The sequence below is a fragment of the Anopheles merus genome, chromosome 2R (assembly GCF_017562075.2).
Source record: "Anopheles merus strain MAF chromosome 2R, AmerM5.1, whole genome shotgun sequence".
Classification (NCBI taxonomy): Eukaryota; Metazoa; Arthropoda; class Insecta; order Diptera; family Culicidae; genus Anopheles; species Anopheles merus.
Genome location: NC_054082.1, coordinates 143,159 through 157,408, shown reverse-complemented (window position 1 = coordinate 157,408; position 14,250 = coordinate 143,159). Strand labels below are relative to the sequence as shown.

The 14,250-nt window shown below is 36.5% G+C and overlaps 1 protein-coding gene across 1 annotated transcript; it reads right to left on the bottom strand.

The window, feature by feature from the left end:
* Window positions 1-1,169: 1,169 nt before the first annotated feature.
* On the bottom strand, window positions 1,170-2,027 carry LOC121588930. The gene is made up of 2 exons (XM_041907396.1): window positions 1,871-2,027; window positions 1,170-1,812 (listed from the first exon to the last, which is right to left on the bottom strand). Exons 1-2 carry the CDS (start codon window positions 1,947-1,949, stop codon window positions 1,307-1,309), a joined length of 585 nt encoding a protein of 194 aa, XP_041763330.1. The 5' UTR covers window positions 1,950-2,027; the 3' UTR covers window positions 1,170-1,306.
* Window positions 2,028-14,250: the final 12,223 nt, after the last annotated feature.

Below are 14,250 nucleotides of genomic sequence, written 5' to 3'. Positions count from 1 at the left end.
CTTTCTTTTTTCACCTACAGATTCCTGGGGTGCTTTTTTTGCTTATCATGTAATTCTTATCCTTGTTGCAAGGGTGAGAAAAAGTAAAGTTTTTTTTTGTTTGCTAAGTCCTTGATGTCCTGGTATTGAATTTTGCACGTGTAGCTGTACAGGTTAAATGATTGGTATGGTATCATTGTGACTCATTGTACCACAAAACAACCTTAATCGATTAAACTGGTGAAACTAACCAACTGGGTTATCATGTTATATTGTCCGTTTGAAATCGTCGCTAAGCATATATAATTGTAATATTAATCTGACTAAACTTTCCTCAGATAGAAATTAGGCGTACAAAGATTAAGCAAACGAGTGGTATTCAAAGACGAAGCAAAGTGGTTGAACACAGGGGAAAAGTTTTACTTTAACGAACCTGTATACTGGAAGTGGTAAGCGTGGAAAGCTCCCTCCTTAATTCAATTAAGAATTTCTTATTAAAAACATATGGCCGGGCAACCTGCTGCTCATTGTGTTAAAAATATTCCAGGAAATAAAAAATGGGCCCGTAAACATAACATACCAGAAACAAAACCACCATCATTTTCAGATGCTACATGCAGATGTGCTAGCGGTTAAATTACGAAGAAAAGGCGCCTCAAAGCTTTTGGTTGTACCACTACGGCCCATACTTTGTACAAACATCTATCTTCTGATAAAACCTAAAGCCAAAGATCAAAAGAACAGACAGGTTTTATATAAAAACACTGACACATAGAAAAAAAAACATAGAATCCATCATCAGACGCTGTCAAAGTAACTCACGTACAGGTTTAGAGCATAATTAATGCAAAAAATGAATATATAAAAATTGCTTAGAATTGAGAACAACTAAGTACAGGCTTCGTCGCATTTTGAAACTATAGTTATAAATAACAAATGTCTTTCAGTATTTGATTTGCGCTCACATTAATCGTCAAAGCAAATAGCAGCAGTAAGACAGAACACAGTTTCAACAAGTTGATCTAATCTACAAACACAAACATACAAACAAACGCGTTCAAGGTTGGATCTTTGAAAACACTGCGGCTTCCCAAATTCACAACACTTACACCACCCCATGGCTTCAGGCGAGTTGCTCTTTCCAAGTTTATTGAATAAAATTCACATAGCTTGTACCGTAACACGAGTCCTTTTATGTTGGAGACAATTTCAGCCCAAGGCTTTTTATTTTACAGCTCAAACAATAATCTTTAACGACTCTCCATTGTGAACGTTTCAAATTTTCTTAGTCAATTATAGATGTAGTTGAGCACTCAAATATCGTTCTTTAATCTTCATCAGAGGATATTTCATGCGATTTTATGCTTGCGAAAACTAAGGTCTCGTGCAATGAAGTTGTGCTAAACTTTTCATCTATTGGTACATTCAACAATAAATTGTTCTCTTCACTACTCTTCTTCTTCGTGTGTTTCTGTTTCGTTAGATGTTGAGGGTTTTTAAAATTACCTCGAACTCGATGTTTGGGTAGCTTATAGTAACTGCCTTTACGATTTAAATTTCTGCGATGACTTTCTGATAGCCTTTCCTGGCTCGAGTTGTTCTCGTCACGAAAATGATTTCTATCAGGATTGAGCACAAAATGCTCCTCATTATCAAACGGTCCATTAAAAAAAGCCTCGTGTAATCGATAATAATCCAAAAACTCATCTTGAACAAGTCTGTTACTTTTAAAAGAATCTAATGCATTTTTTACCCATCTTTGCAATACTGTAGGATGAACCGTGCGTTTATTTTTCAAAAATACAAATGAAACTAATTCATTCAGGTGGCTTCCTAGAAGTATATACATTTTTGTAATACAATTACCCCGAAATATATATTGAGTACATACCACTTCCTTTCACAAGATGATAAAATTGTAAGCCTTTAAGAATATGACGATAGATTTTTTTGGGGATCTCTTCAGACATGTTATGAATATTTTACTAAACGGAGGTGTAACACTCTACACAATCTGTCAGAGTTAACTAAGATTATTTCCAATTTAACCAATGTACAATGCAAAAAGTATAAAGGAGTACAGGTTAATGCTAGGTCCGTTGCTAAGTTGCCGTTTCCAACTCTACCGTTTGCAATGGTACCGCTTATGACCCGACGACGAATGAAAATTAGATTCTTGGATTGAATTAGCCATATAACATTGAATTGCTGAGAAGAAAATTAGTTCAAAGTACAGTTCACGCTAGGTTATTCGTACTTAATTTTATTGGTCAAGGTTATTGAAAAATTCACTATTTCCTGTGCTGGATCATCTTGTCTATATCACAGAGTTGTATTGTATCACAGTTTGTCTTTTTGGTATTGGTATTGGTTTAGTTTGATTTCGTCGTTATAGGATGAAAAGCCTCCTCTAACAACCGATATTCAGCCGTCCGGCGAACTCGTTCGACGAGAAATATTCATTGCTCAAGTGTGGGCAGGGTTGTACCAATAGGTTGGCCAGTACAAAATCTATATGGTTTTCTTATTTTTGATCTAGAGGGCTATGAAATGAGTGAAAATGAGCGTCGCGGCGAACGTTCCCAGGAACGAACGAGTTTGCCGGTACGGCTGATTGAAACCTTTGATTATGCTCGACCAAACATCCAGCATAGGAGGGAAAACTCGCCTTAAAGAAGAAGAAGAAGAAGAAGAAGAAGAAGAAGAAGAAGAAGAAGAAGAAGACGAAGACGAAGAGGAAAAAAATCATAAAAAGCACATGGTTTGCCTAGAAAAATTTCTTTTTTTTTTGTTTGAAAAAACGTGCCAGCTAAAAAGCACAAATTCAATAGTTTTACTCCTGGATATTCCGTGCAAGATCGATGGTCGATGTAAAGGATTTCCGAAAATGATAAAGGATCGCCGAGGCGATTTAACACCTCTGATATCAAAGCCGTAAGAGATCATCACCATCCGCACATTTCGCATAACGCGTTTTTAACGATTCGTGCGTTTAAATTTCGGTTTCAAGGGTACCTCGCGGGATCAATTGAATATACAAATAAATATCAAACATCACATATTGTTACAAACACCACACTACATTGGATCGTGCGACAATGTACATGTCATGACAAACACGCAAGTAACGAAGCCGCAGGGAGGCAAAGCAGCACTGAGGCATACACCCGACTCATCAAATCCCGCCGATCGCATCATATCAGCAGCAGTGTTCCTGAAAATTAAGCGAGCTTCGGTCTGGTTTGGTTTTTCTCTATCCACTGCCATCTTGCAAAATTCTTACCCTTAACCAACCAACGAAACGAATCTCGAGATTCTTAATATGAGTGTTTTCGTAATACGGGGTTTACCAGTACAATAAACAACTGTCCACTTGTTTATGACAATTGTCTTTTTTAATAGGCACCGCTATCTACCACTCGTCGATCACTCGTCAGATGGTATAAGCTACTAAGTCCAATTTAATAACATAATTGTCATTTTCGATTACATCAACGGCACGGTTTGTTGTGGTTGTTGCAGTATTAACGAAATTAATGCTATGATTTACTGGAATATATGGCATCTTCCTTGAATATGTTTGAAACCGTTTTGTCTTAGCAATATTTTGCCTAACAAAACAAAGCGTACCGAATCAAACCGTACAGCGGTGTCTATTCAGTAATACGATTGTTATAAACAAATAGAAAGTTTTTTATTGGACTGGTAAACCCTAATAATAGTAATAATAGCTACTCGTATCATCCTTTGATTGCGTTGTGTTCCAGCTCGCATATAGTTGTGCGTTATGCAATTCAACGCGCAACTCAATTTGCTATTAACAAAGCTATTTGAAATGCTTCACGGCAAACAATCAGCCGTACCGGCGAACTCGTTCGTTCCTGGGAACGTTCGCCGCGACGCTCATTTTCACTCATTTCATAGCCCTCTAGATCAAAAATTAGAAAACCGTATAAATTTTGTACTGGCCAACCTAGCAGTACAACCTTGTCCACTCATGAGCGACGAATGTTTCTTGTCGAACGAGTTCGCCGGTACGGCTGAATAACTACACCTAATCCTTACAGTAACTGTGGCAGCTCTAGACACTTTCGCCTTCCAACGCACTACACTTCGGAGGATTATAAGAGACAGCGGCAAAGATCGCCAATTGACACTTTCTTTGGCACTTTTTTCATCAGCAAAGCAGCACGCGACTATCCTACGAAGGCTATTCTTCGAGCGTCGAGGTTATACTACTAATTCGAGCACGCGAAGAATTTACGTCCTCTTCTGCCTATGATAAATCTCGCGCCTTATCTTTTCGAAACGCATTTACTCGTCGTCACATCTAAACCCGGGTTACAGTTCGCGTGAAATTGAACGTGAAATTTTGGGGTTTTCTGATATATGTATAAACGCGCCACTAACCACAACATCTTACCACACTAGTCTCCAATAACAATATTTAAGGGAAAGCAGTGCAAAATTGTTTGTTATGGTTGTTGCAGTATTAACAAAACTAATGTTATGCATTACTGGAATGTATGGTTATACTGCATCTTACTTGAATAAGTATAATTTGTTTGAATCCGTTTTGTTTTAGCAAAATGTTGTCTTACAAAACAAACTGTCCCGAATATGACATCTGTGCAACCGAAGATAATAATTGTGTTATTATATTGGACAGAGTAGCTTACACCATCAAGTCGTGTGATCAAGTAGTAAACAGCGGTGTCCATTCAAAAAGACAATCGTTATCAACAAGTTGTTAATTGGACTGGTAAATCCTGTATATGTGATAAGCATCCAAAAATTTTAGGACACCAAATCCTTGAAAAACCTAGTAGGCTGGCTGGAGAAGTAATGCTGAAAACAAAGAAAGAACTCGCCCATAAAGATTTTTTTTATCTTACTCATAACAGAGGAATACACAAACACATGCACTTAACTTACACCTATTTCCAGCTACGTTCGAATCTCGTGCCGTTTGCATCGAATCGCAAGCCGCCTGCTTCGAATCGCCTGCCACTACGATCGAATGCGTGCACCCATGGTTAAATCGCGTTCCACTACGGTCGAATCGTTGGCCACTACGATCGAATCGTATGCCGCTACCATTGAATTTCTGAAAGATAGAGCATAGTAAACTGTTTGTTTAGTGTTTGTGACTGTTTGTAATTATTCACTGATTACACTTAAAATCCTTGTTATCAACGAATATCGTGGTCCCTTGTTGATGGTAAAATCCAAAGTGTATGAAAACCAGGTGGTCTCGTCCCATACAAATTGACAACTAATTTCGGAATCAAAAAAAGCTCCTTTTGACAGAATGGGTGAAATGAATTTCCATAGGAACGGTTCGCTTTGTTCTTAGCAACACATACGTAGTACACATTGGTGTCCTCATCGACGGAATTATTTTGATCCAAAAATGGATTTTAATTAGTTCAGATTTGGTTTAGCTTACAATAAGAAATATTTTGAGTGCTTTTTAAAGTATTTAAGTGCAAATAACGAAGATTCTAAGATTGTTTGTGCATTAGGCAAGTCGTCGGAAAGCTTGTTTGGGGAAATGTTTTCACCCATGCTGTCAAAAAGTGACGTTTAACTTTTGCTATAAAAAACAGGCCATGAGACCACCTGATCTTCATACACTTTGGTAAAATCCTTGTTTTGATCTAATATTCGGTGTTTGTTGTTGATAGTAAAATCCTTGGTTTCAATATTCCAATATTCGTGCGGGTTTACCTATAATCAGAGAATAATTCCCTTTGACAGTCAGAATTCAATAGCTGAACGCTTTTTAGTTGGCATGCTTCTTAGTTGAACGCTCGATAGTTGGCTGACAGTTCAAATAAAAAGCATGCGTTTGTATGGGAAAACCGGTTTTTGAAAATTTCACAAAAATCTCATGGCCTGCTGGGAATAATTTCATAAATGTTTTGTATGGAAAAAAGTGCCAACTAAAATCACATATTCAATAGTTGCCAGGGAATCAAATTTCAACCAGTGAGTTCAGACTGTATTAGTATTTTACAAACGAAAAACGAAGGAAACAGCTTTCAAACGTAAACAAACAGTTTACTATGCTCTTGCTTTCATAATTCCAATGGTAGCGGCACACGATTCGATCGTAGTGGCACACGATTGGACCGTAGTGGAACGCGTTTCAACCATGGGTGCACGCATTCGATCGTAGTGGCATGCGATTCCAAGCAGGCGGTTTGCGATTCGAACGTTGCTGGAAACAGATGTAACTTGATAAAAGATTGATTTTTTATTTTATTTTGATTATTGTCTTGTGTCAAACGAGGGATGTTCTGGTCCAGCCCTGTCACTTTGATCGTGTTTAACAAAACAGTTCATTAGTTCAGATGGAACATTCTAATTTTTCGGTACACCGGTAGAAGAGACATTCCGAAATGCCGAAAAATATTTCATAATTTCAAAAATTCTCGTGTTTTTACTCACTTAATGTTTTATCGTAAAATATCTTCTTTTTAGTAAATAACTACAATGGTCTAAAACTAAGTACCATACGGTTAAATACATTCATCTGTGCTTTTAATAGACTGTATTAAGTCCATATATATTTTTTACTTACAGAATTGATTGATGTGCCTCAATTTTCCAGCCATCCAATCATCCTTTGAAAGCTTTTGAACGCCATTCGAGTGTAAGTTAAGCGGTATCATTGTCTCTCACACAAAGCCTTTCACTCAGAGATTAATCCAGCTGGAAAACTACAACACAGTACGTTATAGCACGTTGATTCCCTCTACAACACATCATTCAGCTGGCCATCGTGTTATCATTGTGATTTCCGCACCAAACTCAAACATCTCCCTTTTTCATTCTAACGACTTTCATCGAAAATCAATCCACTTTCAACCCTCGCAATAAAATAGTTTGTTGTGGTTCCATGTGAAGCTGTTGTCGTCCATGTTGGTGATGTAGTTAATGTGTGATTGACAGCTAATTAAATGTGCTTGCCTTTTTCTTACAATTGATAACCCGAATCGAGTCTACGTATTAACACATCTTAGACTATTTTGGCACATTTGGAATCAGGGACAGCTCAGATCATATGAACTGCAAACTTAACTGCAAAAAAAGTACGACAAATAAGTACAACACAAAAACAATATTAGAATTTGTATATCCTAGTCGCAAAGATATACAAAGAAAACGGATAGTTGGAGCAGCTTATTTGATGAAAACTCAATAGCAAAAAAAATATTGTTAAATACATTGCTCGTTAGTTCTTTTTTGTTTTCTTTGGCTTAACAACCGTTGTCGGTCAAGGCCTGCATGTACCACTGGTGACCTTGGCTTTCAGTGACTTATTGATTACATATAGCAGGATAGTGAGTCCTACGTATGGCGGCACGGTTCAAATATTGAAGCCATGACGAGCATGTTGTTAAGTCGTACGAGTTGACGACTTTACTAGGAGACCGGTAGTTTTCGTAAGTATTCTATGAATAACGAATAAGGTCAAAAATCATTTATCGTTTATAATATTAAAGTATAACATAGTACAGTCGTTAATTTGCACTACTTACCACCTGTTACAGGTACACCAATTAGTTTATGACTCAGTGAGGAGCAGACCGACCACGATTATTGCGTCAAACAAGAAGAAGTCCTCGTTCATAGAATATTAAGCCGGTCGTGAATTGTTTTCCATCAGGACTATCCAGCGATAAAAATAGTATTACAATCAGACCTCACCGGTTGAACTTCGATTGCATATACTCAAAGTCAATATAATACAGAAGTCGATGCATAGCTTAATTGTGGACCACCAACTTCAAAGCTTATTTTTGACAGTTAGATGAAATAGTGTTTACAAACATTTCCACACCACCAAACACTTTTTAGGGCTAATTGTGCATTTTCTGAACAAAACCTAGTGTAACTATATATGTCCTTCTCAAGAACGTCGCATGGGGAAGATTTTTCATTAATTCATCACGTAAAAACGACCACAATCAGGAAACTAGCCTTTTCATTTTGGTCCTCTTGAGCTGCACATGATTTCACCCAAATTTTGGGCACTGAACTTGTATAATGGATAATTACGCTATAATTCTATCTTTTCTTGATTTTCGTCAACTTTTTTAAGTACAGGTATTCGCCGATATACACCATGTTCGATATACGCGATTTCGCTTTTTTTAATTTGACAGTACTTTGATACATCGTATGTCGTACTTGTACTAATTTGATACATCGAATGTCAAATGCAAAATAAATTCCCTTTGGGTTTAATTTTAAAACCTTTTTTAAAGGTCAAATCAACCAATTTAAATCAGACCAAATAACTCATCTAGTGGCTAAAACCTACCACTTCAAGCAAAATTTTTAGCTATAATTTGACTAAAACCTTCGGAATTCGACTTACATTTTCATAGACACGGGCCTTAGGTGGCGAGTTTCGAGCAGGAATCGTAGTGGGAAAACAACGTTTTTAAATTCTGACTGTAATCTTAATTTGCTGAGCATAAAATTCCTTTTTTCAACTTTAATCTGATAAGACCCGTAGTCGCCAAATATTAGATACATAGAGTCAAAATATATAAGATATATCGATTAGGAATAGAAGTATTCTACCCGAAACTGAAACCTGAAACCGATACTGATATTGACTGAAACCACCATTAATATCAAAGGAAACAACCAAATGCAGTTCGTGAGCTGTACTATATCAAGTCCACTGTTCTAGTACTAAACATAGCGTACAGTTGATATTGGCCACAAGCGTACCAACAAACTAGTTTTGATAACGAAACCAGGACTCAGAACTATTTAATATTAAAATCAATATAATCAGTTAATCAATAATTTCAATCAATTAAATCAATCAACTCATGCAAGTGAGAGGACATAAATATTATATCTCCCTATTTATTTATAAGGCCTGCTCATTGCAGAAACATCAGTTTCCGATATTAATTCGTGTTGCAGAACATCCAGTATTTTGCATAAATATCCATTCATCCGTGGTGATGTTAATTATTTGGCAAATATTGCATAAAAAATACGCCTTTTTAGCCAATTAACGTACTCTGTTGAATTTTAACTCCTTCGCGACGCTTATGTAGCAATTTTATGTGAATATGGCAGTAGAAGGCTACCTATTATAAAGAGATCACAAAAACGTACTTTGCAGACAATACAATATTAATTCGTTGAAGCTTTTGTACGTTCCAGCTTATTTACATTTCAATTATCATGTTAGCAAACCAGCTAAAGTCAAGAGCACCTCAGGACAATGACAACTAGAGAACTAATTAACAGCAATTAACACTAGCTTTACAAATTCAGTCTTACACTATGTAACGTGAATGAACAAAGTAATGAAAAGACGTGAGTAATTTTTTTTTAAATTTAAATGCATCTTAAACATTGCAACACAACCTATTCGGTACCGGCCTGCGTTGTTATGGAAAACTGTAGTAATTATATTCAAACCAAATCCGGTCTTGAATATAGCATTAGGTCTATGAACTAGACTTTGTGGATTTCTCACTTTCTCACAAGGATTTTACACTTCTCCTACACCTTCTCAGGATGAATGGACCAAATGTACTACAAAAAAATAATTATGAAATAGCAGAGTTTTTTTTAATAGATATTATTTAAAGATTTTACCGTTCCTTGCTTTAAGAACTATAAAACTATCTTGTTCAACTCTGAATTGTTATAGTTCGATAATTTAACCTAAGTAATCTTGTCTAAGCTAAGTTATGTCTGTACTTTAGCTATTGATTGTAACACTCGGCTCATAAAGCGAAATAATGTTTGACTATAGTTTTGTATGTCATCGGCTTTGTTCGTCGGTTACATTCATATCGATGATTCATTATATGAAAAATGAGTGAGAACCACCGAAGTAACATACTCAGAATTACATTTCTAAATGGATAAAGAAGATAAATGGTTTTTTCTCATACGTTAATTACATATTAATGTTTTGAGTGTTAAGAGTTTACTTCTGTTGATTTTTTGTTATGTTCGACAAATGAAGTGACATTAAATTCTCTGCGTCGGCTTCAATGTTATGAAAATCAGTGCTAGAAAATTACAACACATGCTTTCGTTTTTTCGACAACAAAAAGTAATGAACTAAAAGTTATCATTCGTATTCATAATTTCACATTTTCTTACGCTTGTCGGAAATTAGAGAACCATTTGGCGAAAGACAACTTCTGCAAATTCAAATAACAATCTGATACAATGTAATAGAATGTTCATACAATTTCCTATTTACTTTAGAGATATACATTTTTACAACATTCATTAAAAGTTCACAATATTAATTATATAAATGATATTTTCTTGTGTTCTTCATTTCTCTATTACTTACAGACAGCATCGTCATTTCGGAGCATTCATACATCGAGTAGACATTTTCACTAAAGTAATTATTCGTATCGAATTTATCATGCAGGTTGGTTAAAGTCCTTTCGATTTCGTTAACCAAACAGTTTAAGAATTCCGCCATTGGTTGATTAATTACATGCTTATCAGGTTCTTTGGAAAAAAAAATTATCCCATACTCCTGCCATACCCTCGCGATTATCATTTAATATTGACAAAGCAGCTGGGCGCCCCTGAATAATATTAAAAAGAAACAAACATAAAACATCGTTTGCTATGAAAACGTAACACCATTCTGTTGGTAGACTTGAATCATGCAAAATGGTTTTACAAATATAGCTATGTATTTCTCTACCTCTAACCCTGTTAACAGCACAACACGATCCCGTTATCCTGGAGATTTTTTCGTCCTCATTGCATCGCAAAAAGGTTAGATCAAAGAAAAAAAATTCATTACGAAAATAACTTTGTGTCCGCGGAACCACATCCTCCAATTCAAAAGTAGCTTCCCAAAAAGTCATCAAACCATAAAATAGGCATGTGCCATCCCAGAAAAGATGAAATGAAACATGTACCGCTCTATATTTTTGTGAGCAAATTTAAAATTTGGCCATATCTAGGATATCTCACTACAGCTAAGAAATAAAAAGGAATTTACATCACATTGCACTACTTTTGCATCCGTTTACCGCTCGTTTCCGTTCATGCATACCTGCTTTGACGAATTAAAACTAAATTCTTATTGCGACCGCGGTCCTGTTGCGCTATGTTTTATACAAAGCATCCTGTCTGGGAAAGCAGGGGAAAGCCATGGACATGGTTTGGTTGAAATGATGAGCAAACATTTGCATGCCTCGCCGACCCCGTCCGTCATGGACGAATGTCAACCCTAATTTTAAGTGTAATCTTGTTTGCAGAAGGTTCAGTCTTGGAACCGCCGTAGGCAAACGGATTCAATTTGTAAACTGTAACAGTTTAGTCGATTTCCGGCCTCAAAACGACTTCCCTTCACTGTAGTGTTTCCGCTACATAATTGATTTAAATCTTGATCCTAACTGAAGCACCGCTGGTTTCACCGCTGAATCATGTTTTGAAATAAATCATCCGCAGCCTCCTGTACCCGACGTCATCTGGAAATGAGCAAGGCTCATTGAGGGGAACGGCAAGTAGCAGACAAATTACCGCCAACTGGAATGGCCAATCGAGGGGTAGTTTTGAATAATTTAAATTAAATTCCACAAGCGATCATAGCATCTCAAACAAGCATAGTTTACGACAACGACAACACGAGTGATAACGCCGGACATCTGCAAATAATCTGATGTTTGTCCTGTTTTAGGTAGAGTTCTATCGTTGTTTTTTTAAATGTCATTCTTGTACAAATGTAAATGTCGCATTCATTTAACTGTAGAATTGGAGCGCATGTTTAAAATAATAATCCGAAATTTCCAAAACTACATTATTTTGCTGAATCAAAATCTCAAACGGAATTTATGTATACTTTTTTAATACGAACTACTCGAAAAACGGAAATTTTCTGGGGGATGCTGCAAACTGGCAATTTAAAAACAAAGTGGTGTAACGGTCATCTTGCGGGATTTTTTCCAAACTGAAAAAGGGAATTGAGATTTTGTTATTTAATTATATAGCCTCGATATATAGGTTATGTAGTTCGAGTCCGTACACGAACCGCGATTATCTCGACTATCTGTCAGATTTTATTAAAAAGTATTATTTTATTTTTTAAGCCGGTCTCATGGTACAGTCGTCAACTCGTACGACTTAACAACATGCCCGTCATGGGTTCAAGCCCCAAATAGACCGTGCCGCCATACGTAGGACTGACTATCCTGCTATGGGGGGAAATCAATAAGTCACTGAACGCCAACCCCACAAGTGGGTTGGCAGGCCTTGACCAGCATCGTTTGTTGAGCCAAAGAAGAAGAAGAAGATTATTTTATTAGTACCACGACACGGAACCGCGAACATGTCGGATCGTGTATTTTCAGCCTTATATCATTTAATGACACGACCTCAATTCCCTTTTTCAGTTTTGATAAAAATTCCGCAAAAGACCGTTACGCCGGTTCCGACCGCCTAACACCAAATTTTTGGGATAAAACAGATTTTGGTTAACAGCGGATGTTGAGTCCCAGATTGCTTAGTTTTAAAGTTCTGCCAACCGCAAACGGGAAGCGTTTATTTTTCAATGTAATCGAGGTATGTTTATCATACCTTTTGCAAGTTTAAGTGTTTTATGCGGTTTTAACTTTCATTTGCCTAAGCCACATACTCCAAAACCGATGATTACATACTATTTATATTTCTAGTATGATGAATAGATCATACTATTTCTATTATATGTAAAAAACCGGATTGGTAGGCATAATCATTTATTCCAAACTGTATTAAACTAGGTGTTTCGGTTTCGGATAAGTCATTATCTTGGCTTTCTGTGTAATTTTTTCCAGTTTTTTTTTAAATTATGCTTATGAAATTAACACAACAAATGCTTACAAAATTTGTGAAATACATTACTTTAAATTCTTACTGCATAAAATCCGCAGGTCTTCTCTCTATCTAATAAAAATCAGTGCATTGGGGATAGTGGAACATTAGAATGCTAGATAATTGTAGGGGATGTCATCAACCCGCCTTTTACAAGCTAGGAAGGATAATAGAGAAAAATACTCTAGCTACAAGACGCATTGAAGACGGAAAGAGCAAATCGATTGTTTTCTTTCTACTTACCTTAAAGAGGGTTGATGAAGAAGTAATCATTAACCTCATCTCTTATTTCCAACGAACGGAATATATTTTATGTTTTTTCTTTGTCTCACCAGAAATAGTCACCTACAACTTTTATTGCAACGAATAAGCTCCTTCATTTAGAATGTGAATAAACATCCACGCTACGAAGCATTGGTCTTCGGTAGCGTTAGTGTTGTCGTACGGTGTTTCGAGGACAACAAAACGGAGCACTACGTACTAATCATTCCCTTTACTTTAGTTTTCGACACAAAACGTGTTCCGGAAAGTGAAGTCGTTACGGTGCACTAGGTCCATTCATCTTCACTCCAGTGGCGCATTTTCCAACATTATAGTGCTTCCCACACAGTTAACGGTAATGAACTTCTAGGTATCGCAATAAATAAGATTGGGATGAATGACCAACACTAATTAGTTGTGTCCCTTGATCCCACTGGCCGTAAATAGAGAGCTGACACCAGCACTAGTGTACTAAGATACCAAGCAAAGAAGATAGATAAAGGTGTTAACGAATACGTTATATGACTATCTCTAAATGGAGGAATAAACGTAAGTTTTAGGTCGCATGGTATCGGGTACAAAAATGAATCAACATTAATCATTCACACATATGTCTGCAACTACAAGACTTTGATTGGATCGATATATGTAACGTAATTCTACTTGCGCCCATGCTCAAGTTCACAATTTCCACCAACATCCATTTTTAGCTCAAGAAAAAATTGAAATATATATATCAATAACATATCTCGCAGTGCGCGCATCCCAAAAGGACGAGTTGTACAATCTAAATTACTGTTTATCTGATTAAGCACATCAATTGTAGTTGGTCAAAACCTACCTGGACAGTCATGCGTCATGAATTAGTGTTCCTACCTATAGAACCATACTCACTCCAGCGTATGGAAGTTCTCATTCGGTTCGTATTGGACTTGAACCCATGATGAGCATGTTGTATCGACCAGCTTGCACACCAGGGGAACACATTCTTACAGAATATGGCATTATAAATACCCAATTTTAATGATAAAAAAGAACTTATGCAATTCAAACGGTGAATTACATAAATAACCCTACTTAATAAATCGCAGAACATTAAAAAAAAAAAACATTGATGAAATCCTTCATAATGGT